This window comes from Tiliqua scincoides, chromosome 4 (genome assembly GCF_035046505.1).
Source record: "Tiliqua scincoides isolate rTilSci1 chromosome 4, rTilSci1.hap2, whole genome shotgun sequence".
Lineage (NCBI taxonomy): Eukaryota > Metazoa > Chordata > Lepidosauria > Squamata > Scincidae > Tiliqua > Tiliqua scincoides.
This window is the reverse complement of record NC_089824.1, coordinates 99,764,533-99,789,209: the sequence shown is the minus strand read 5'-3', so window position 1 is coordinate 99,789,209 and position 24,677 is coordinate 99,764,533. Positions and strand designations below refer to the sequence as shown.

Sequence of the window (24,677 nt, the reverse complement as noted above, 5' to 3'; positions counted from 1 at the left end):
TTCAGATGTTCATCCTCCAGGCAGCTCCTCAGTGTCTTCTCAAAGGAGGATGCCAGCTTCACAAGGATCAACTCTGCTCCTGTGGTTTTTAACTTGAAAAACTGCTCCCAGTCTGTCCAGAGCCCTTTCTCTTTCCTTCTCTTAAGAATAGGACACCCACCAGAAAACAGCACCAGGGGTCCCATTAGAAATATGGAGAAGGATTTGAGACACCTCATCTTACTCAAGTGGTTCTTGACCACACTTCCAGCTGGGCTCATTGATTAATGAAAAGGATGCTTCAGAGCTATTTGCAGTCATTCCAGAGACTCTTGCCTTGACTCCCCACAGATCCAAGTTGGAACGTGTAGCTACAGTTGCACTCCAAGTTATGCTTCATCTTTAAGAACCCATTCCGCTACAAATTAGAGTTGATGCAAGACCTGCAGCATTGCTTGCCGTAGAAACTATGATTACAGACACCATGCTGAGGAACCAAGTGGCACCAATGAAAGTAATCCTTGCAGAAGGCATCTGAAAAATGAAAAGTGTAAAACAAAATACCATATTGTACTGTTAGCATTATTTGAAAGGCGCAGGGTGAGTCCAGTCATATTTAATTTTAGCGGTGAGCTTTCTGGGGAAGCTTCTGTAGAAACACACTTATGTTTTGGTCAGATGTGCAGTTGCCTCCCCTGAACATCCTGTTTGCAGCAGAAGCTGCTGTGCAAAGTATTGATTGGCAGGGAACCAGTGCAGTAACTAACCCATTTCACCACTTGTCCTCCCAAAAACAATGTTTCCACATAAAAATACTCTGAAATTTTTATTTAATTTGAGGAAAGGAAGATGAATTTACATTTAGGGCAAAATTATACAAGCATGGAATGTATTACACCTTGAATTTTAATATATTTTTTTACAAACAGCACTAAAGGAGCACATAAAATGACCTAAAAATACTATGGTTTTGAGACAGATTACTTACATATACATTCACACACAAACACACACTCCCCTGTGTGCTACTCATAGTTTAAAGAAAGACTCTATTGGCTTTCAACAGAAGATTTAAAAACACACACACACACACACAAAACTACATAAAAGCAACAAATAAATATTGGTTTTAAGGGCTGTGTAAGAAATTTTTATTCATTGGAATAAAAATGAGTATTTTTCATAGCATGGAAGGATGATCATAATTCAGCAAAACTTTCTAGACTTCAGATCTTAAAGGCAAACATGAAGACAGGAAAGAAAAACAGAATATGAACTTACCTTTCCTTTCAGGCAGCAGGCAAAAGTTGGTGTTACAGGCTTGCAAGGTAGTGGGCTTCTGATGCAGGAGGCACCCTGTGGCTGACCTCCCGTTTGCTAGGCACTGGACTGTCCTCATTTGCATGCCACCTCCACAGGTTGCAGTGCACTGTGGGGCAAAGCAGAGTTAACAAGTTACTTAAGACTATTTGGACATGCCCATTGGTAAATGGAGTGGGAAACACAAGATAAGCCTGTGCTGACTTCAACTAATGGTTGGCAACCTTCAGTCTCGAAAGACTACAGTATAAGCCTACAGCACCCGGTATTCCCAGGCAGTCTCCCATCCAAGTACTAACCAGGCCTGACCCTGCTTAGCTTCCGAGATCAGATGAGATCGGGCATGTGCAGGGTAACAGTTGCTAACAACTATAACTCTTCAAAAAGGAGCCCTGCTAAGGCCTGTTTCAACTATGTATTTGCTTTGGGCTACCAATGTCAAACAAGTAATGAAGTCCTTGTGTAAACAGTCCAATCCTATACATGCTAACCTGTCAATAAGAACCACTGGATTCAGGTAACTGTGCTCAGGCTTGCAAACTTATGTGTAGAAGTGTAATTTTGTGTGTGTGTGATAATGAAATAAAAACACATAACACGGCTTTCTGCACAAAAATTAAAATAAATAAATAAATAATGGGCAGGACTGGGGGGGTGCATGGGTATTGACTGTGGCTGCTGTACCACCTGCCTAGTACACTCTTAAAGGGATTATTATAACAGTGATTTTCAGCCTTTTTCATCTCAAGGCACATGACAAGGTGCTACAATGGTCAAGGCACACCATCAGTTCTTTGACCACTGACAAGGCACACCAATTTGCTGGTAGGGGGAGTCAAATCCCCCAATTGCGCTACTAATAAATGACCCTTACCAAAGTCCTGTGGCACACCTGCAGACCATCTGTGCCAACCATGGTGTAGCTAAGGGGGTAGCAACTGCACTGGGCAACAAGCTTTAGGGGGTAACAAGCTGAGCTTAACACTAGTGGCCAAAATTGTGAAAATCTTGGTATGTACAAACAATACCATCATGTTACATCATTGAGAAGGTAATTTAATACAGAATGCAATGAAACAAACCACATTGTAATATCTGTATTCTATCAAAAGTTATGGCCAATTAATCAGAAAACAAAATCACAACTGCCTTATGGAATAAAAAGTGGATTTCTTTAACTCAAAACTGACCTATGAGACTGACTGTTCTGAAAGCCAATGGAAAGTTATTATGATACAGCATGGAACCAATAAGGTGTTAATATGAGTCAGCTCTCATTTCCATGTATCATAATACAGTTATTCCTGCTAACTAGATAAAGAGGCACTTTTTTCAAATGGTGCTCCTCTAATATTTAGCAGGGAGAGAATAACCATCCCTCTTCACCTCAGCACAGTGTCTCTAACCAATAAGGGGCACACTTTTTATTTAGTTTTTTAATTAATTAAATTTGATTTTGTCATGGAGGGGGGCTACAAAATCTTTGACCCTAGTTAGTGGATAGATGCCTTAGCTATGCCACTGGTGGAGGGGGAGGCAGCAGAGCAAGTGGGTGATGAGTTGTTGGGGGGGAGGAGCAGGTTTCGCCCTAATTTTCACTTTTTGAAAAGCCCAGGCGTGATGTCACTTCCAGTTGTGACATCACTTTTGGGGCATCATTTTGAGCTCCACACTGGGCTACACAATCATTAGCTATGCCACTGCACGGCGCACCAGTGTGCCACAGCACAGTGGCTGAAAATTGTTGGTTTATAATTTATAAAAATGCGCTCTTGGAATAAAAACACATAACACCGCTTTCTGCACTTTTCCTCCAGAAAAAAACAAAATCTGTGAAAAAATAAAAACATTTAAGGACCTCTACTTATGTGCCTTATCTCTTGCTTCATGATCCTCCAGCTCCTGGATTCCAAAGGCTTAAGGCTGTAAGTAGCAATGTTGTGTTGCTTCAGAAGTATGAATTTCAGAGAGTTTCTAGTAGTCCCTCAATTATGGGCAGGTTTTCCTTTCCCCTTCTCCCCCAAAAGGTGCCTCAGGTTGCAGCCTGCCTTATTTGCTCCAGAGAGCAAAGTTGGAACTGAATTGGTCTTTCTATGCATAGCCGTACCCTGCTGTCATCTCTTGATCCTCCTTGAGTGCAACAAAGGGCTGGAATCTGGGAGCGAGTATATCTGCTGCTGTTATGCTCCTTTATAACAGTGTGTTCATATCCTCCACTCAAGTTTCTTTTTTTTAAGGTTTAGAATAATTCATGTGTTACTTTCAAATGAACTGACATCATAAACTAAGGCTGCCAGCTCAGAAGTGGATACTTCAGTGATGCAGTCAATTCAAGAAAAAACCTCCATGGGCAACAAGCTATTGTATCTTTCTTCACAGGCCTCTCAAGTGCTTAGCACAGTGCATGGTGTGAAAATGCTTATAAGTAACTGAGCCCTTCCAAGACATGAATATGGAATCTAAACCTTGTGCTAAGTGTGCGGAACTTGATGTTTAATATGTCATGATCACACAGTAGCTTCCCAGATAATTGCTAGGTTATAATGATCTGTGACAATATGCTTATCTGTCTTCTAGAAAATATGACTCAGTCCAAACTAATTTGGAATAAAGGTTCCCTTCCCAGCTGAGGCAACGTTCTCAGTTGCCAACTTCACTAAAATCACCAGGCAGCCTTAAACAAATGTTGTTTCTAAGCTTTAGTAAGCAAAGAATCAGCCAGAGTGATTTTTAAACTAAATAATAAATGACAGAACCTTAATTCACTATTTTCACAAGCTGCTGGTCAGTTTTGTTTGCAACAAAATCATTACTTTCATAACATCACATTAGGTTCAAACTACACAGTACAATGTGAAACATGACCCTGTGTTTTGTTTTCTGTAACCAGTGTGCTAGGGAAGAGGGAGCTGAAATGGCCATAGGGGTAGCAAAGTTTAAGGATTTTGCCCTCACCATGGTCTTGATCCTGATTGTGTCCCTCCTCCACACACAATTTTAATGGCGGAGGGGTGAACAACCCTTCTACTGAAAGCCAATGGAAGGGTTTGTTTCCAATTAAAATAACACATAGATGGTAGGATAGGATGGGATGGGATGAGTAGGGTAAAAGTTCTAAAGACTCCCACCCTCCCCCATGGTTCTGCAACATTTCAGTTGCCCCAGCACACTATTTACAAAAAACAAAAGAGAGTGTTGTCATACATTCTATGTAATGTCTAGTTTGACCTCAAGTGGACAAGAGTTAGATGCTTGTTACTGAGTTCATGGCAAAGATGAGCTTTAAAGGGATTTTACTTTGTAAGAAATGCCTTGTGAATCAGCTCAAGGGACTAAAGAGTCTTGTGTTCTGTTGCCAACAGTAGCCAGTTAGATCCACTCCAGAACCCACAAGATGGCATGAAGGCAGCACACCTGCACTATTGTTCAGGGGTACAGCACCTCTGAGCATCCAGGTTCTATTAAGTTATAGCTCATAGCTATTGATAAGAATCTGTCCACTCCATAAAAAGTCATATAAGCTTATGGAAGTAGATCCTGTAAATCAGTTATGTCCTGTATGAAGAAGTACACTCTGAAATTTCAATGTTCCATTGGTGCCAATAAGCTTTATTCACTTCATAGGTGCCAATAAGTTTCATTGGTGACTCTGAATTCTAGGGTTGTATGAGAGAGAACAGAAAAATCCCAGCTCAAAGCTCACACCCTTAGCTACCCCACTGCTCTCTCTGTAGGACAAATCTGTGACGGATAGACTGTGCCTGCAGTCTAAGAGCAGGCCAGACAAGATATTGTTTGAAAGAAACATGATGGATGAGATCTGACATAAAACATGAAAACAATTTCAAAGTCAGCAAGGTTCCTTACCTGAGACCAAGAAGAGGAGAACCAGCTGCCCTGACTTACTAGTGAGTACGCAGGGTGCCTGGGGCAGGAGTTAAAGATGCAGGTTTTTTCCAATTCTATTTTTGGTTGCTGTAGGTGAGAACACTTCTTAGGAGCAAGCTCCCTGTACTTCCCAGAAACATATTTTTCTGCACAGTTTAGTGTTCTTCTCTGTAATCCCTTTCCACATGTCACAGAGCACTAGTTAAAAATAAAAGAAACAGCAATGACAATACTGAAATAGAAAAATAGTCTCAGTCCTCTGTCCCCTTCCACCTCATCCCTTATAACTTCCCCAGGTCACTATAAATTTGTCCTCATTCTATTTAGAGTCAGATCACCAAACATCTGTGGTCATGTTAGAGCAATTCCACATTCAATGGCTTATAGTCATGATAGCTAAATGACATATCATGCTCAGAGACAGTGGACACCTGAGCACCAATTGCCAGGGACAAACAATAGTGCTAACTGAGCAAAGAGACACCTTTCAAAGTGATGCCTTTTTACATTTAGCAGGTGGAGTGCAATTGTCCCTCTTCACTCCAGCATGGTAACTCTTCCAGTGGCTGTTGCTGGTCTCTTCTTCTTCTTCTTTTAAATAGAGTGTGAGCCCTTTGGGGACAGGGAACCATTTACTGATTTATTTCTATGTAAACCGCTTTGTGAACTACTCTGTTCAGTGGTATATAAATATTCTTAACAATAATATTTTCATCAGCCAATCAGTGATAAATTTAAGGTGCAATCCTAACCCCTTATGTCAGTGCTTTCCAGCACTGGCATAGCAGTGCCATTGGGACATGTGCTGCATCCTGCAATTGGGTGTCACTCACGGAGGCCTCCTCAAAGTAAGGGAATGTTTATTCCCTTACCTCAGAGCTGCACTGCCCTTATGTCAGTGCTGGAAAGCACTGACATAAGGGGTTAGGATTGCGCCCTTAGTCAATTTCTACATTAAAATTTGCAAAAGCATTATTTTTTATAGAGTTTACTATTGAGAGGAATAGCTATGTTTGGACTGAATATGGTAAAAGGCATTTGCGGAGTAGCCCAAGTGCTCTAAAATTATTATATTTGTCTTCATCTGTTGTTGGCTATAGTGTGTTTTAATTTCCTGCTAGTATATAAATGTCTTTTAAGATACATTTTGTCATTCAATGAAATACACTAGAGAACTATATGCTCACCTCAGACCACGTGGACACAAACCACTGTAGCTTCTTGTGTTTATGGCATCGCTTGAGGAGGCAGGCTTCTTGCATTTTGGGTTTGACTTCTGATACACAGGCAGCATCAGACAGACTTTGAGCCCAAGCAGAGGAATGGGAACTTTTACATACAACCATTCTCTTTCTCCAACCTTTTCCACATGTTCGAGAGCACTGAGAAAGCAGATTTTAAAAACATTTAGGCACTGATGCTTTTCCACAAGTTGGAAAACAGATCAGAAATCAATGAAATATGTTAGTAGTATACAATTTAAATATATTAATGAGTGCATTTATTTTAATTTCTTAATGCACAGTAAAACCACTGCATTTTAGAATTATAAGTGCCTCTGGAAAAATATATATAAAATAACTCTGCTGGAGAGTTAGATGATCTCATCCAAAGATGGCCAACCAAATATCTGAAGGAAGTCCATGCAAGCAAGCCCGAAGATACCTGAACTTCCCCATTGTTTACCACCCCTCGCCCCCAGAAACTGGTATTTAGAGAATCATGGATGCAGAAAGGTGGAGCACTCTAGTGCATAGTATTCCCTGATTGTCTTTGGATTGATTCTATTTTTTTCCATTAAAATGCCATAACTTATTACTGCAGAACCCACGTCCCAATACGCATTTCCTATCTCCTCAAATAAGTTACCGGAAATCCAGTGATATGCATATATGTGTGAATGAGCCATCAGAGCCAAATGACTGAAATACCATGCAATATAACTCTTCCTGAACTTTGCCTTTCAATGAGGGGCATTTCATGTCTGAAGGTTCCCGCATGTTAAAACAACGCACAGCCTTCTGCACAAAGAAAAATGGCATGTCAAGGAGAAGGCCAAGCGTTAGCCCTTCCCCATGACTTGCTAGTTTTCTATGAACAATTTTGGTAGAGGAACATTCTAACATGAGGAAGTTTAGAATACTTGGATTCCAAGCCTCTGCTGGGATTCTGACGAAGCAGTGACCCAGGAGAGTTGTGCCATGGCTTCTGATCTGAGCTAAGCCTTTATGATGGGCATCAATTTCGATCCAATGTTGGGTAGGAATCACAGTTGCCTAAGGATAAGCACAGATTTTCCTATATCTACTGAAAACAGATCTTACAAGAGATTGGCCAGTTTCCATATTAGAGGCTATGGTAAACTGACAGAAGTCAGTCTCAGTACATGGTCAGAACAGCTCTAGTAGTTAAAGAAAACATCTGTTAATTTAATTTACCTCAGACCAAGACCCAGTGCTCCAGGTCGGTGGACAGCTTTGGGTATTGCAGAGCTCCCTGGTGACTGGTGCAGGGAATCGACAAAGGGAATCTGATACCCATTCTGGCTTGTGTTGAATTCTTTGCATGCAGCGAATGTACCGGTACCTCTCACCTGCCCCACAAGTCAAGCTGCACTCACTCCAGTTACCAACAGACCAGCTGGGAAAAAAATTGAAAAAGAAGGAATTTTAGGACATTTCTGCTTCACCTAAGCCAATGTGAACATGATTTATCTTAATCTATCACATTTGTATGCTGGCTTTCCTCCAAACAGCTAAAGGCAGAATACAGGCGAGTTGCCTCATCTTCTCCTCATGACAAAATGATAACTTAGACAAACATTGCTGAGGAAATCCAGCAGATAGAGGACATTTTGAAACTCAATAAAAAGCATAAAAGTGAGGTACAATCCCAGATTCCCTTTAAATTAACTTTGGGCCTACTTATTCCTGATGTAAGCGAGGTGGCAAAGAAAAGAAACCAGGGGAGCACAGCACAAAACTAAAAGGTAAGATGATATGAAATCTCAGTGATTGAGAGATAAGGCTGTTCTATCATTTTCTCTCATATGCTCAGGGAAAGTGGGAATGGGCAATGAGAACTCACCTGCTAGCCATGCCCCCCAGTGTCAGGGTACAATGGTCATGCCTCTGACATCTATACATTATATTTTAGCCTGAAGGAATTCTGTGAACATAGAGCTCATCCACGCATTTGGAAACCCCATGGCAACAGTGTTCATGCACCTATGACATACAATTCCTACTCTCTAATGTTCAATGCATGGATCTATCTCAACGGTTCTCAGATTCTGATGCACGTGTTGTTAATTGAGACACAGTAATAATTCCTTCCAATTCCACCTATTGGAAAACTTGGGTATAAACATTTTAACAAAATAAGATTAAAAAATAGCAGCAGAATTTATAGTGCAGCAGCAGCCAAAATGTGTTGGGTCTTTTATAGAGAGCTTCCCACTAAACATAATAAACTGACTGAGGAAAAGCCAGTTGAGAATGATGGTTTATGGTACAGTGGTAAATACAGGCTGTGGGTTAGGGTGCCCGTGGTTCCATTTCACCTTAGTGATGAACTCAATCATTGGCTTTAGTCTAACACCTATTTTTCCAGCCACCACAACACCCCCCCCCCCATTTGTGAAATACTTTAAAAATCTTTTAATTTGTGCTGTTTTTCATTACAGATTTCAAAAGAGAACATCCAAGAAGAAGGGTACAGATCACAACCTGCATCCCTTGTCCTGGCACTGCTGTGCGGAAAATAAGGCATTGAGCCAGGGGCTTCCCCATCAATCCTTCATCACATATTGGTAAGCACAACTTGTTTAGACCTCTCTCTATCCTTGTCTTCAGCTGTGCCTAATAGACACATCTATATTCTGCTTCTGCCTTTGCAGCTAGGAACCAGTAATCAGATACAGATAAAATAGCAGGACACACCACAGTCACATTTTCCCTTGTTCTTCTGTTTGAACAGATGTTCTAGCGGTTGACCTCCAGAGCACATTTCAGGCTGCCCCAGAAATCTGCTCATGCTCTCTTCTCTTTCCCCAAGATGACTCCCTGATATCAGACCTTGGCATGGAAAAGACCAGAGGACGATGACAGTTGATTGGCAAAGAGCACGGAAAGAGAGAAACTCGGAGCAGTAACCCAAGTCCTCAGCAAGTGACCTAAAACATTCCCGTCAACACTTCTGAATGTTCAACTTCACAGCTCCTTTCCCCCCTTCAAAGTATGCTGCCTAAAACATTAACGCGCAACATTTCACTGTGTTTATAATCTACAACATGAAGCTGTGCATGCACAAGGCATGCGGATGTTTCACGCTTTTAATCATCATGGAGAGATTATATTTCCTGGAGCACGTAAAGCCAAACTGCTACTGGACACCAGACCAGAAGTAGAAACTGACTCTGGGCCTGTTAATTTTACTGCCAGAAGCCACAGTTAACAAAGTGTTTTCTCACTATGTGGGCTAACATTTTGACAGATCTCTGTTTTGATTGTTCTGTCCCAGGACTGTGTCTTGAGTAGTTGTCCTTGCTTCTGTTAAGGTTATATTCATGAAGCAAAGAGAAATACAGCAAACACCATGAGATGCTGATAGCAGAAATTGCTTTCATGCTCCTTAGCTATTTCATTAGCTTCCTGTTTCATCTTGAACAAACATTCTGGCACAGACAAACTAGTCTTCTATGCGCAGGGCAACTTCCTTATAAGAGGATTTCCTTATACTCTCAATTTTAATAAATTTTATACCGTCTTTCTTTCAAAAAGGAGACTAAGGGCTACAAAAAAGATCTTTGAAATTACAATAATCAAAAGACAATTTAGTGATTTTTGGCACTAAACTATAAGAATACCTCAATGTCATAAATTACTTGGCATGTTTATCCTTACTTACCATTAGTAAGGGCTAATGGCAAGTAAAACCATCTTTTACCAAGTAAAATGGTAATGGTAAAACCATCTGTTTTACTCAGCCAGTGCTGGAGTGTTGGGAGAACCGGGGGGTCCTGGGGTGTCTAGGGAGCCCTCCACAGGGCTCCCTGCACCTCCAAACATCTAAAAATAACAAAAAGGGCACTTCTGTTTTCATCGCGAAACAAGTGCAGATTTTTTCCTTTTTTTTTTTTTTTTACATGTTTGGAGGGCTCTCTGGACCGCCCAGCACTGGCTGCAGGTATGTAAAAAACCCATCCCTTTCCATCCCTGGTAGCAGCAAAATCCTGGGGATCATGTTGCCTTCCCCACCTCCCTGCCTGTTAAAAGGGCAGTGATAAGTGCTTCCCTGGCTAGTGGATTGTGACCAACCAGTTTGGGAACCACAGAGGTGTACGACTGCCACCTTAGTAAATTCCATTAAAATCAAGTCGAGTTGCTTCTTATCTATGATGAGAAATAGATAAGAGATAAAATAAAATGAAAACAATGCTGTGTTGTGCTCATACGGTTGCTCTCTGTTATGTGTTGTAAACTGACCCCATGTCTTGATGGCTGCAGATCTGGGCATTGCTCTCAACGCAGCTAACCAATGAGGTGAAGCAGCAGTGGCTAAATACTCAGCAGAATGAAGTCAGGACGAAGGGTGGGTATGTTCTCATTTATTTATTTTGGCTGGATCCATAGAACCCCATGTGCAATGTCCCCATCACCTGCCCATTGCAGGCTCTCACATTTTCCTGGTGGAGCAGTTCTGCACTGGAGCTGGATCCAGACATGATGGAAGAGGGTCTGGGTGTGGCCTCCCTTCCTCTGATGGTCTTAGTGATGACAGCTGCTAGCTGGGTGGGAGGAAGATTCTTAGATAGAGCCAACTCCAGTCATGATGGAGTTTCAATACGTGTTACAGAGGGGAAGGAGGGGAATGTGACACAGAGCTGCAGTTTTCACACATACATTTAAGCATACAGTCAGGGGTCAGGCTCCAGATGTGCTTAGTGGGCTATAAACACAAATGCATTTAAAAAGTTCTACAGCACGCCTCCACTTTCTAGGAAGAAATATTAGACAAAAACAAAGTGAATGCATTTATTTGTACCCTCTAAAACATAAAGGTGACTGAATTGGCATTCATTGCAATTCTATCATCAGTTTATGTTACCCATGAGGAAAATGTAACAAATGTTTTATATTGGACAAGTTTTGGATATGTTCAGCAACTACATAACCAGCTTTGCTCCAGTGTAAACCTAATATTTATAGACTTCATGCGCTAGCTTAAATGTCCAAAACTGGGACTGCAGCCAACTGCTGCAAGGCTTTTGCCATCACGAATTCTAAAATATCACACGCAGAACACAGAAATGATGCCTGGAGGGCTCAGACAGTATTGCGATGTCTCTTTTAACTTGAGAGAGTGCACATGAATGATGTAAGACACTATCTGTATAGAAGGAGCCGTGATATAACTGCTTTTGCATTTTTAACATTTGTGGGGGCTACATAACTATTTCACTATGATGGTTCAAGATCAATGACATTAGAAGTGTCATGATAGCCAGACTAAGAACTTGAATGTCTAAAAATGAACTGCAAACCTTTTCCTGAAAGTGTACTCTAAGATTACATTCCTATACACACTTACCTGGGAATAAGTCATTGAACTCAATGGGACTTACTTTTCAGTAGGCATACATAAGATTGCATTGTAAGTGACAGTTCTTCTAGTGGCAACAGACATCAGGATATTTGAGTCTGAATGTATTACCTTTCCTGCAAATGCTCAAATTTTCTATCTTATTACATTTAGCTAGAACTCTGCAAATCTTATTGTGCATGTTTATATATGCATGCATTATATAAAGTCTATATCTCAGTATCTAGTGATATTGATATATCTATATATCAAAACCACCTTTCCCTCCAAGGATACCAGTTCCACCATACCCTTTTCTGCAGAGATGGGCAAATCCAGCATGGCTTGAATAGGGTCAAGCCATGAATCTCTCCCCCCCCCCCATGATTCGACTAAAAAACTAGTCATTATTGGGGCACTTTCTGAGTCGCCTTTTTGCGAATTGAAAAGACTCGAGATATGAGTCTTTTTGATACATGTGTCAGATGCAAAAAAACAGTGCTGCTGCTGGTGTGTGAGTGTTGGAGTTCTATTTAAACACTCCCCTGATGTTCCCATCCATCTGTAAACAAGGTGGAAGGGACTGCATGAGAGCTGGGAGAGAAGCAGCAAGCGGAGAGGAGGGTCATGCGCAGCAGCTGTGAGGTTTACCAGGATGACTCAATCCTCTGCAGCTGTACTCAGAAGTAGTTCCACTGCAGCCAGTCATTCAATGGGGCTACCTCCGCCCAAGTAACAATGAAGCTCACAGCAGCCATGCTGTTGGAAAGCGTGATCGCTGCAAACCTCCCCCCCACCCCGCTTCTCCGTCTCTTTTTCCCCTGGCCTCCTCCAGGCAATTCCAAGGCAAGAACCCTCTTGAGCTGCTCCTCCTCCTGCTCTCCCTCATCCAAAGAATAAATCAGACCAGGCATTCTTGATCCAGTGATCATCAGTTTCATCCCATCAGAGACAGGCTCCTGGCTCCCCTCTCCTGCTCAGTTGCAAAAGCAAACATTAACCCTTCTCTGCCTCCTGGCTGGAACTTCCCTGCAGCTCCCTCGGTCTGAATGATGGCTCTATGAGGTTTTTCATGCCGCAAAAACAGTAAGCAAGCACACCCAGACACAGACAGACTTGAGTCTGCATGCATGGGGATGAGTGCCAAGTCAAGGGGTCCTCGACTTGGCCCAACTTGGCCATAGCCCACTGGCAGGTTTCATTTTTCTTGTGGGGAAACAGCCAAAACTGATCCTATAGCCATGGATTGAGCAAACAGGTGCCCAGTGCAACCTACAGGGCTCAGGTGTGTGCTGACATTGGACCATAACCATACCAGCCACACAGCCTCAGTGATTGTGTTGACATTAATAGGGAGGTTTTACATCCAGCTCAACAGTAGTAGTAGTAGTAGTAGTAGTAGTAGTAGTAGTAGTAGTAGTAGTAATTTCCCAGTCTGCTCAGGTCAGTTATGAAACAGCTGCAAAAAGATCTACACATTGCATTTTAGCAAGGATATAAACAGCTAATTAGAATGATTTCTTAATAATTAGTTCATATCTCAGAGTGTTCCAAAGAAACAGTTGACATATCAAACCATTGGTTTTTAAGTATGTTTTGCTAGCCACCTGAAAGACTGTTAAGCCAAAAGTAGATATAATTTAAATAGATATAACACTCCAGTGGTAATTCATTTTATTACCTGGGAGGGCAAGCTGGCATTTTGCAAGGAACAATTCCAGTAGCTGGCCGACTGTTGGGGCTGCAAAGAGAAGTATCCACTTGCACTTGCAGATCTTTGAAACAGTTTACTTTGGTGACCATTTGACCTGCATGCAAAACAATACAGGTGACAAGTACAAAGTCAAGAGCAGCTGCATACATTTGAAACTCAATTGCTTGATTATCCAAATCCACTGTGTACTTCTTACATAACCCTGCACAAATAGTCACCTCATTCATCTGATCACCTCTGCAATTTAGATCTCCAGCTAAGGAGAAAACCCTCATTTATTTGGATCAACTAATTACATGACTGGTGAGCTCAGAGCTTTATGCAGACTCTGGTAACCATATACCATTGGCCTCTAATTGCTTCATCAGTCATTTACATCCCCTTCTTCAGACAGTTTCCTCTTCCCTCTTGTATGCACTCACAACTTTTCCTGTTAAATACATGTAAATCCAGATCTAAATCCAAGATTATAGTTCATATAGGAAACAAGCTTTAAATTTTTTTTTGTACTGAGCTATTTGAGAAGGATTTTTTTTTTTATTCACAGATACATGTAGATAAGGTAAGACTATTTCAGGGGAAATACACTGAGGGTGCAATCCTGCCCTTCACTTGGGTCAACTCAAGTCCTTGTGATGGCTTGAAAATGTTGCAAAAGTGCCATAAGACACTTTTGCGCTGCTTTCCATGGAGACAGGCCACGCACAGACATGCACTGGCCTACCTGCGTCGACGCAGGCCCTGGAGGGTGAGTGAGTTGCATTGGCCAATGCAGGGGTCTGGAGGGGGTGTGGGGAGGGGGCAGGAGGGAGGCGATTTGGGGTGGGGAGGGCGGGGCCAGGATTCAGCCTGCCTACTTCCAGCATAAGTTAGAATTGCGCCCTGAGTTTCATTAGACAAGAATTCTCAGTACTGCAAACAAGAATTCTCAATACTGCATTTGATATTTACTAAATTTTAGTAATCTGCATTTCATCACAGATTGGGAGGTTCTAATTCAGCCTATTCAGTCAGGCACATCATATGAAATCCATGAGATAAGACAGAGTTCTACAAACACAGCAAATGAAATTCTACAGAAAGTCATTTAGAGATAAAACAGGCAGAAGTCCTTGTTCTACTGCAATATTTCCTCTTTTTCTACACAAATGTATTTGCCAGCCTGCTTTTCTCACCTCTCAACACTATGTAAGAACTTGCACTCTCCTGACACAAGTGATATGTGCAGAACTTGGGCTCAGTTGACTGCTATAAATTGGCCTGAGGGAATCGTAGCCTGTGCCTTTCATGAGCCAATAGACAGTCGGAGTTTGTCTGAGCCAATCATTATCAAGTTTTGTTTGAGCCAATGGGCTCCCTGTTGAGGACGGTAAACTGAGTACCTTGTAACAAGCCCTTGAGAGTTGGAGGACCAAATGGAAAACTGCTGCAGGAGAGAAGGCTGCAGTACCACTGGAGGAAAGGTAGAGGCTGCTGTGTGCAGAGCCACTGAAGCTATAAAAAGGGCTGCACCAGCACAGAGAGCTCAGAGATCACCAGGGAAGAGCTGCCGAGAGGAGCTTCAAGCTGCAGGACGAGAGGCCACCAGGGAAGAGCTGCAGAGACGAGCTGAACCCTGAGCTCTGCGGGAGAGCTGAGAGAGCTGCTGGAAGGAGCCCTGTGAGAGAACCTCTTGCTGGAGCTGAGAACCAGAGGGGAACTTCCATCAAGCCTCCAGCCCTTGGCCTGCCTTAAGTCCTGCTGCCTCCTGCCTGCCTCAGGTCCTCTCTCAATTGGGGGAATTTGGAATAAGGTCTTTCCTTTTGTTTGGTTCAGGTTCCATTCCTCCTAATAAAAAGCCTTAAACTTAGCTTGGTGTCAGTGGTCTCTTTTGATCCTGCATAACACAAGGAAAACAACATGAATTCTACCCATAATGACAGATGTGTACTTTGGTTGAAACAAGCCCTGTGCAACAGGATTCTATTCTTGAATGTATTCCCCTTCTATTATCAGCCTCTCTGCCTGTGAAGGTTGCTTCATGTGCTGAGCACTGCTATTTTTGTGAGTTACACAATGTAAGGCTTGCTGGGCCTCCAGACAAGCTGGTCATGCACTTTATAGAACCGCCTGTCACACTGTCTGCACAATAACTTGCAAGGAGGTCAGAGACTTGAAATGATAGCTGGCAGTGCATGATATTTCCAGGAAGAGGGAATGACTCTTTGGAACTGCCTTCAAGAACAAGCATTTAGAGGGCAGGCAATGATGGCCTTTTCATCTCCATAGATCAGTGGTTTCCAAAGCCTAGCACTGGGGCCAGATGCGGCCTGTGCCCATCCTCTATTTGACCCGCAGACAGCCTTTGATTCCCTGTGAGCCTCTGGCCCGCTCAACTGAACACAACAGGAGCTAAGCTCCGATTGTGTCTGGAGGGTGCTCTGAGGGCCTAAAAAATCACTTCCTGGTTTTCCTGCAAAACTAGAAGTAAATTTTTTTGTGCCCTCTGAAGGCCTTGGAAGGCTTCCTGACGGCCAGGGAGGTCTCTCTATCTCCCAGAACATGCCCCAGGTGTTTCCTGTAATGTGCTGGTTCTGAGGTGTTTACTCCTGTATATTTAACTAAGCTGCTTGGGAGGAGGGGGAATGGGGGGTCTATTTGAGTGTGTGCTATATTTCTGTGGTGTGTGGTGGTGAATGGAGAAATCCTGGAAATCTGAGTTCTTTCATTCATTTATTCATTTATCCAAGTTCCATCTCTAATGTATTTATTTATATTCTTTTTTCGGCCCTTGACACCATGCCAGATGTCTGATGCGCCCTTTGGCTGAAACATTTGGAGACCCCTGCTGTAGATAAAAGGACCTGCAAGTTCACACGGGGTCTTCTGAGATAGAAATGGCAATAATATTTGATGTTTATATCAAGAATTTCAAGTGTTCAAAGAGCTTCTCTGCATTAGCTTAGTAATCCTTACAACAGGTTACTACTGGTTTATAATTATATGGCTGTTTTCACAGAGGTGGTCAAGTGGTGTCTGTTCCATTGCAAACATAGATAGGAGCTCTCATGACTGAATTTTTTTTCCATGCAAAAAGAAAAACGACCATTGCACAAAGAAAACTAAAGTGTCTAGTATTCTGAGTTCATGGAATTCTTTGTATGTAGAAGCATTCAGTTTTGTAAACAACCACCCTTTGTCCAAAGTGGTACAGCCCAGACATGAGCTTATTACTTCTGTGGGAACTAGGCCTTAATTATTCTTATACTGTCTGTGAAAGGAAGTGAGAGGGCTGAGACTGAGAGGCAGTGGCTTATCTAAGGTAATACTTGAGCCTACTCTTAGCCACTACATAGAGATGCCACAAGTGTCACCTAAAGTGACACTCAAATGAAACTGGGCGATTCCTACTCAGGCTAAATACTGAGAAATTTTGAGTCAGAAAGAACGTTGACACAACAAGCAACATATTTTGAGGTGGGTATCACCCACTCCAACTGATTGTTTGCCCTCAGATTGTTTGATCTTAATGGCAAATCATTTTACACAGGACTGGTGGGTCAAACCGATGATTTTACTTCCTTATTGAAACTGAAACTCCACCTAGGAATTCAGAACAATTTCAGGAAGGTGTTTGTATGTATGTATGTGTGTGTGTGATGAAACATGACTTCTGGCAATTCCTCAGATACTTCCCTGCACATTTGCTATGAATGTCACTTTAGGTCAGTGGTTCCCAAAATGTGGATTGGGACAGTCTCAAAACTGACAAGATGATAGCCAACAAGAAAAATGTATTGAGCGCTATGGAAACCGAAAAGAGCAGCATGTGTGTGTTTACTCACAAGTAAGTAAATATGCCTTGACCACTTTAAAAGGCAGGCCAAGGGGAAAGCAAGGCTACCAGAATGGCCTCGATCAGATGAACGTGGAGTTCAACAAATGTTCTAGAAGGGCCCCGCACCACAGTAAAAAAGATAAAAACAGGCATGAGCTACTGGTAAAGTGAATTTTTTTCAGTCTCCTAATGCTAGGTGGGTCCCAATATAGTGTTGTTTTAAAAAGTGGGTCCTGGTGTTAAAAGGCGTGGGAACCACTGCTTTAGGTGATAAGTATATATTGGAGCTAAGAGACTCGTAAGATAGAAATTTCAAGTTTGGTCCCTGGGGTTTCTGCTACACTTTCCCTGTGTGCTTTTTTTTTTTTTTTAAATACTACAATACCTCCTTTTCTCTCAAAAAAAGTTATCACCAATCACATATTGGTGTCTGAAAGGTCAGCTATTCATTCCAAAGTTTTTGGCAGGAGGGCCACATCATCTCTCTGACACTGTGTCGGGGGCTGGGGGAAAAAAGGAATTAATTTACATTTACAATTTGAATAAATTTACATAAATGAATATATTAAAGATGAACTTATATGAATGAATGAAGGTCTTGTAATAGCTCAAGGCCTATAAAAGGCCTTGCACAAAGCAAGGCTGGCCTTTCCTTTGCTGCTGCTACTGCATCACTGCATCACAGACATGAAACAGCAAGCAGTGGAGGGAGCCTTCAAGAGGTCAAACAGTCACCCTCACGCTGAGAGCAGTTGCGTCGGGCCAGTGCGGGCTCCAACAAATCTCTGAGGGGGCCAGAAGCTCATTGGAGACTTGGGGCTCCCAGAGGGCCGCATTGAGAGACCTCGAGGGCTGCAAGTGGCCCCAGGGCCGGGGGGTTTGGGCACCCCTGGTGTACACTGACACTGAGATGGAGCACCGCACAGCAGAGGCACAATCTACCAGTACAAGAACAGTGCCGGTCACTGAAAAACACCTTACAATGAAGGAACTCATGGAAACTGGAATGAAACATTTGGCAGCCAATATGCCTCTGATGGTGCTTCTTCACTGCAAACTCACATCTGTGCTTAGCACTTCCCATACAAAACCACTTTTTGCCTGTGCTCCACAGCAGAATTATTATTATTATTTTTAGAAAACATCCAGATTTTCAGCTGATTTGGGGGAAAATCTCCCTCCTGCCCACTGCTTTGCCCCTGCAAAATGCCAATTCTCTACAGCAGGGAAGCCTGGCTGTTTGCTGTTCAGTCACCTGCAGAACATCCCAAGTTCTAGCCTTAGCAATGTGTAATTTAGTGAAGGATGAGTAACTGATCTTAATTAAGCAGGTGACTTACATGTAAATAAAATGCCAATCAGATGAAAGAGATTTTCTGGGGGAACAACTGAACATCTAAAAATACTGCCATGGTTTGACAAGTGCAGCAGTCTTAGATCAAACAGCTAAAGTATTTGTATTAAAGCCACTGAGACAAGGGCCACCTTCAGCTTCTGGAGGATCACAGTCATGGTGACCTTTACCTTGTTAATGACATCACTGCTCCTTTCCCCAATGTTTTGTTCTTTGAAGCCGGGTGGCAGATGTTCACCGTGAACAAGCACAAGGGGATTATCACTCCACAGACAGGTTGCTCAGGTGCATACTCCAGACTCTGACAATTTGCTCTTTGTCTCAAGTGAAGCTTCACTACATCAGCTTGCAGCAAGAGTGGCCTCGCTGAGAGTGTTGCATCTGATGACAACCATGTCTGTTGGTTAGTCTATGTGCATGCACATACGCACATTCGTGGGGTGTGTGACTTAGAACAGGGGTGGACCACTAGCAGCCCAGGGCACAATTTGTCCCCCTCCCCCAGTTTTACCATCTGCTCCCAAAACTTCTATTCCAAGGATCCCCCTTGATTATGTAACTGAGCAAAGACACAGGGAAGACCCTTTTTAAACCTTCCCTCACCAGCACAAAGAACAACAGTTGCATTTTCAGAGCTCTCAAGCATGAAGAGTTGTGAAGCACTGGGAAAACAATGGCTGAAGTAGCAGTTGGGGTTGGAGAAGGAGAGAATTACAGTGCAGGTATGGGCAAGCCTACTCTAAAGTAAATCCCATTGTGTTGAATGGGGCTTACTTCCAGGACAGTGCGTATAAGATTGCAGCCTTAAGGCCCAATCTTGAACCCTCCCAGCACTGGTGCTGAGTGCCGTAAAGCATGTTTACCGCACTGGGAGAGCACGGAAGCATTGGCGCTGGGCCCATACCAGTCAGGCGCCAGGCCCAGTGCTGACAGCAGGAGGATGCGCTGCCACCAGGGATGAGAGTACCAGGTGGCAATGTGGCCTCTGGGGCATGGAGGGAGGGCAGAATGAGGGCGGGATAGGGGGAGGAACTGGGGTGGGACCAGAGGAGCTCTGCCATATCCTGAACTCTGTGTTGGGTGGAAAAGCCCAACATGAAATAGCCAGCACAGACTTGAGAAGTCCCATTGCAGGGCTTGAGGCTTTCCCCAAGGGAAGAGAACAAAAGTTTCCTTTTCCCGAGGAGACTTCAGGCAACTTCCCAGCACCCGCTGGATACAGCAGTAGACACTTCAGTGCAGCTGCTCTAAGTGGGCACCAGAAAGCTTTGGATTATATATATAAGTTATCCCTATTCCTTTTCTGTTCCTTTGTGTTCAACTCGATTTTTGGTTTGTAAAATTGTTTTATTTCCTCTTAAAGTGGAACCTAGTATAAATATTCAGTTATGTTGCTTTGGAGTAATTTTTTTTTCCTTGTGGAATTCCCTCCCCATGCCTAGTCACAAACAATATCAGTGTCTGGATACTAAGCCAAAAGAGTGTTCCTCCAAGGTAAAAAAGCTGGTTAGTGGAGACAGCTTTAGAAAATGATAACTCTCCACTAGGTGGCAGCAGGAGGCCCACAAGAGAGGAGAGTCCAGATGGGACAAACAGGTTCGTTTTGCTCACTTTCCCTCCCACACACAGTGGTGCTTATTGTGGCACAGGGATAGCATACAACCCTGGGTGTTTACTCTTACACATAAAACAAAGACACAGAGCAGCAGAGGAGTCAAAGCCCCTTGTTGCAGTTAATGCTAGGGAAGAGGAAGTTAAAGATAGCTCAGCCTACATCTCTGCTTGTGTGAGAGTGAACTGGGACCAATGCTGTTGGCCCTGCATCCCTTTCTCCATTAAGAGAGCCTCTGATGGTCTTCTAGCCCAGTGTTCTTCAACATGTAGGTCATGACCCCAGTGGGTCACAAAGCCTTATTTGGGAGGTCGTGACAATCTTTCAAAGCCTGCGCAAGAGAGGGCTTGAATCTAATCCAATAATGGTACTGCTTTATCAAAACTGGGTTATTGATATAATCCTGCACAGCCTCTTCTCGCTGTCTTGCCCAGCTGCTTCTTAGGCCAGCCCTGTTCAGGCTACTACCTCACACAGTTGTTGTGAAGACACTCAAAGTAGGGGGAAACAAAGCAGGTGAGGGATGAGATTGGCAGTGGGGTGGCGGTAGATGCTTACTAGGGACTTGTTAGTCTCATACTTGCCAGTCTCCTCTTGCCTGCTCCCTCTCAGTCAGCTGCTCCTCTGCATTCCCCACATGTGTAGGAGTGTGCTGGGCAATAAGGAGGAACTGCAGTCTTTTAAATGGATAAAAAGACGTGGTTGGTATTGCTATTTTCAAGACTGTCCATTCAAGTAACACATGTCCTTGGGTGGTAGAGAGTTTGCACATAACAAACTGCTGCATTTTTTCCATGTTTGACATAATGCTTAGGAGCCAGCCTAATTATACAGTCTGCAAAGGAATTTTCTATTCCTACAGGTTACACTTCTGAGTTGCCTAGAAGTGTCTAGTGAGGGTTATTCCTGGACAGGAAAGAGTCTGTGGTCTGCAGTAAAATTATATTTTTGAACATTTCAGAGATACATTACCTTCTCCACACGAGACAGAGCATTCTGAACGAATGACGACCCATGTATAGTTATGCTTCGGTACTGTAATTTTTTCACTTTCTGCCTTAGGAAGGGAATATTCCCAAGCGATTCCTGGGTTTTTCCCTTGAGAGAGAAGCTGGGAAGGGAAACAAAGGAGGAAATCTATACTTATGAGCATACCCTTAGTATTTACTGAGTACTTACAGTAAGTCTAAAAGGATCTCTGAATTAGAATCTCTAGAAAAGGTATACAGGTCCAGCCTATTTATACAAGGATTTTTTATACACGGATTTGACTCAACAAATCCGTTGACCCCTGCAAATTAGAAAGAATGTGCTGATCCTGGAGAAGGGGAAAATGCACCCCTTTAAAATCAGTTTAAATAACTGAACAGTCCTTTAACAATAGCCTCCTTAATGAGAGAGAGTGAGGGCAGCTGGCTGACAATCCATCAATCCTTCTCTCTCCAGCGGACCCCTCCCTTCCCCCTGAGCATGTGAAAGAAAGGTGATAGCTTTGCATTGGTGAAGGGAGGGACTGAGTGAAGCACTTGGGGAATGACTGATTGATGGATTGTCTTCTTAATGACTCTTATCTTAGAGTCCAAAGGTCAGCAAGGCTGTTTTTCAATCACCTGTGCAAAGAAACTTTGTTTTTTTAATGGATTTGCTATAGTGCGTTTTTTGCCATCCACATGAGTGCTTGGAACGGAACCCTTGCGAATAATTAGTCTCAACCTGTATAGCTTGAAAGCATCAGCAAAGGTACAGCTACAGTTGCCACCAACAATGATACTTGAGGTGTGTTTGTAAGGTCTGTGGAGGCTAAACATTTTGGGAATTGCAAGGGAAACAAAGATATTTTATTTATCTATCACAGCGTATCCTAAACTGCAGTATGTGGCCTGATTTTTGGTGGGTAATAGGCCTGCTGAGGCCAGGATGCTTCAGAGTAAAATGGCGGATGACCCGGAAGTAGCTTCAGGTCATGCGCACACGCCTCATGTCACTACCCATGTCATGCTGCATTTCCCAAACTGTGTGTCACACCAGCAGGTTGCAACACTCAGTGGCCTGGAAGCAATTTCTGGGTCATCTGCCATATTATCCTGCAGCATCCTGGCCTCAACCCTAGATCCACTGTGGATGATGCAGTGGGTCACCAAAGCAAGGAGTTTGAGAACTCTTGATGTATCATATTTTGCCTGTCTTTTCCTCCTATCAACCTTCCTTCAAAGAACTATGTTATTCTCACAACAATCCTGGAAGGTAGGCCAGGTTGAGTTCTAGTGATTAGCTCTAGTCCAGATCAAGCACCCTATCTGTTATATCATTCTGGGCTAAGCAAAACGTGACATGGGAGATCTGTGATTGGATCTTCTGATGCCTTTTTCTTTGTTTAAACCAGCTGAAGGAGGAGAGTTATTTAAGCTGAGGCCATGGGAAAGAGGGCTAGCCCTATAGTCTCATGGTAATTTCCCCCTTTAAATCCCCCCAGCTGCTAATAGTGGGAGGTGGAAAGGGAGGAACAGGCAACTGTACTGTAACTGTCTTCTCCCCACTCTGCAGTTCAGAGCAATTTCAGTGGCTGATTTTAAAAAGGGTGCAGGGAGAAACTATTAACACCTTTCTGATCACTACTGCTTTCAAGCAAAGCAAAAGTCATTGGGAGGTCCAATCACAGATCTTCCAAGTTCTGTCTGCCATGGTCTGCCATGGTCATGGTCATGGTCTTATCAGTTTGGGCAGCTTTTGATCAAATTACATTAGATTTCCTGGGGTGAGAGGTGAGGAAATTGCACAAAGTTCACCCAAAGAAAAATTCAGGATAAATTTGGAGCTGCCTCCTCAAGTGAATCACTTTTTGATGAAAAGTTTCTCAGAGGAATTTCACCATTTCATGCTGAATGCCTTGCAATATAATTAGAAGATACAGTGTTAAAAAATGTTTATTTTCAGATAAGCTTTGTTGCAACTAGTGGAGTTCTTCCAAACTTTTGGAACTAGACCCCAGGGGATTCAGGAAAGAGGAAATGAAAATGCACAACTAGGTATTAGGCAACACCATCATTTCAACACACTTTAACTCCCAAGATGGAAGGATTGTGTGCTATGGCAGCTAACAAAGAAATCTAGCTGTAAACAAGTTATCATTGGAAACCCTTGCCAGGTTCTGCCTTATTTCTACACTTCAAGCAGACCCATAGAATGCAGTATGAAGAGCAATGACAGACCTGCACCACTTCAGAGATGTGGCTGCCTCTTGTAGGACACAGCTGTGATGCACAGGGGCACAGGGTAGCCTAATAACTGTCCACAGTGCATTTTGCACTGGTGTTTGAAGGTCTGCCAGGCACCACTACCCAGTTCTGGCCACAGAAGAGAATCTCAGGCAGACTAGGCACACGGAAAAGGAAGTCTCTTTTTTTTTATACTATTGGCCAGAACAGGTCTTAGGTGACTGTCTTACCACTACCATGACTTCCACATCAGGGATATTCACTGGTCTGAGTAACTAGGAGATTTTGTTCTTGCTGGCTTACCCCTACCTTCAGCTTCACAGGAGCTGTGTCCAATACTGCTGCCACATCAACACCTGTGACTTAGGTCACAGCATAAAGTAAGGACCAAATGGTACACTTCACCACCATCATATGAACAGCTTTGTTGGCATAGCAGCTATGAGGAACCTTGCCCAAACTACCTGTGTGCTGGTGATATCCTGCTGCCCCCCCCCCAAATTCTCTAAAAACTGCTGGGGAATCAACAGGGTTAAATACCATGCTCTTTATTTAGAAACCAGAACAGTAAATAGTTGTGACCAGCTAGTAAGAGATCTGTATACCATCACTTGCTTCCTCTTTTAAATAACTTCTTATGTCACTGGAACTTGGCTGCCTCCACTCATGATTCTGGGTACAGCTGCTGAGGGGGTTAGCAAAGGTCCTTTCTCCTACAACAGTTCCACAAGTCACAGAAGTACACTGAGTATCCAACTGGCCTGGGATGTACCCGAATGGTATCTTTGCCCTCAACTGTATCCAAGTGGTATTTTCCCTCAGCACCTTAGCATGAAATGAGAAGTGGTAGAAAAGGTCCTTCAAGGACCTTTCCAAGCGGTCAATTTACAGTCACTGGTTTTTGGAGCACATCTCTCATTTGAGGTTCCAACTACTGCTACATAAGATAATCTCTAATTTCGATATTTGCTTTAAAAGTAGGAACACAGGTAAATAAAAGAATTACTTTGCTTGTTTACCATAAAAGAAGTTTACATTCAACATTTTTACTCTACATTGAGATTTTATCATTCACTGAGTCTATCATTCACTGATTAGATAAATCATTTGACATATGCTTCCATTTAGGTTTCTTGCATACAGATATATATATATATATATACACACATACGTATATATATCTTATCAGATAGATA

The 24,677-nt window shown here is 42.8% G+C and overlaps 1 protein-coding gene and 1 pseudogene across 1 annotated transcript in view; both read right to left on the bottom strand.

Annotated features, from left to right (window-relative positions):
• Positions 1 to 397: 397 nt before the first annotated feature.
• Positions 398 to 24,677, bottom strand: part of ADAMTS16 (ADAM metallopeptidase with thrombospondin type 1 motif 16) — a 74,593-nt gene continuing 50,313 nt past the window's right edge. The window contains exons 17-23 of the mRNA XM_066624477.1: positions 21,239 to 21,377; positions 13,451 to 13,577; positions 7,626 to 7,827; positions 6,375 to 6,569; positions 5,167 to 5,385; positions 1,261 to 1,408; positions 398 to 513 (exon numbers count right to left, since the gene is read on the bottom strand). Of these exons, the coding sequence (XP_066480574.1) occupies positions 398 to 513; positions 1,261 to 1,408; positions 5,167 to 5,385; positions 6,375 to 6,569; positions 7,626 to 7,827; positions 13,451 to 13,577; positions 21,239 to 21,377 (1,146 nt within the window). The remainder of the gene's footprint in view (positions 514 to 1,260; positions 1,409 to 5,166; positions 5,386 to 6,374; positions 6,570 to 7,625; positions 7,828 to 13,450; positions 13,578 to 21,238; positions 21,378 to 24,677) is intronic.
• Positions 1,550 to 1,666, bottom strand: LOC136650363 (5S ribosomal RNA; annotated as a pseudogene).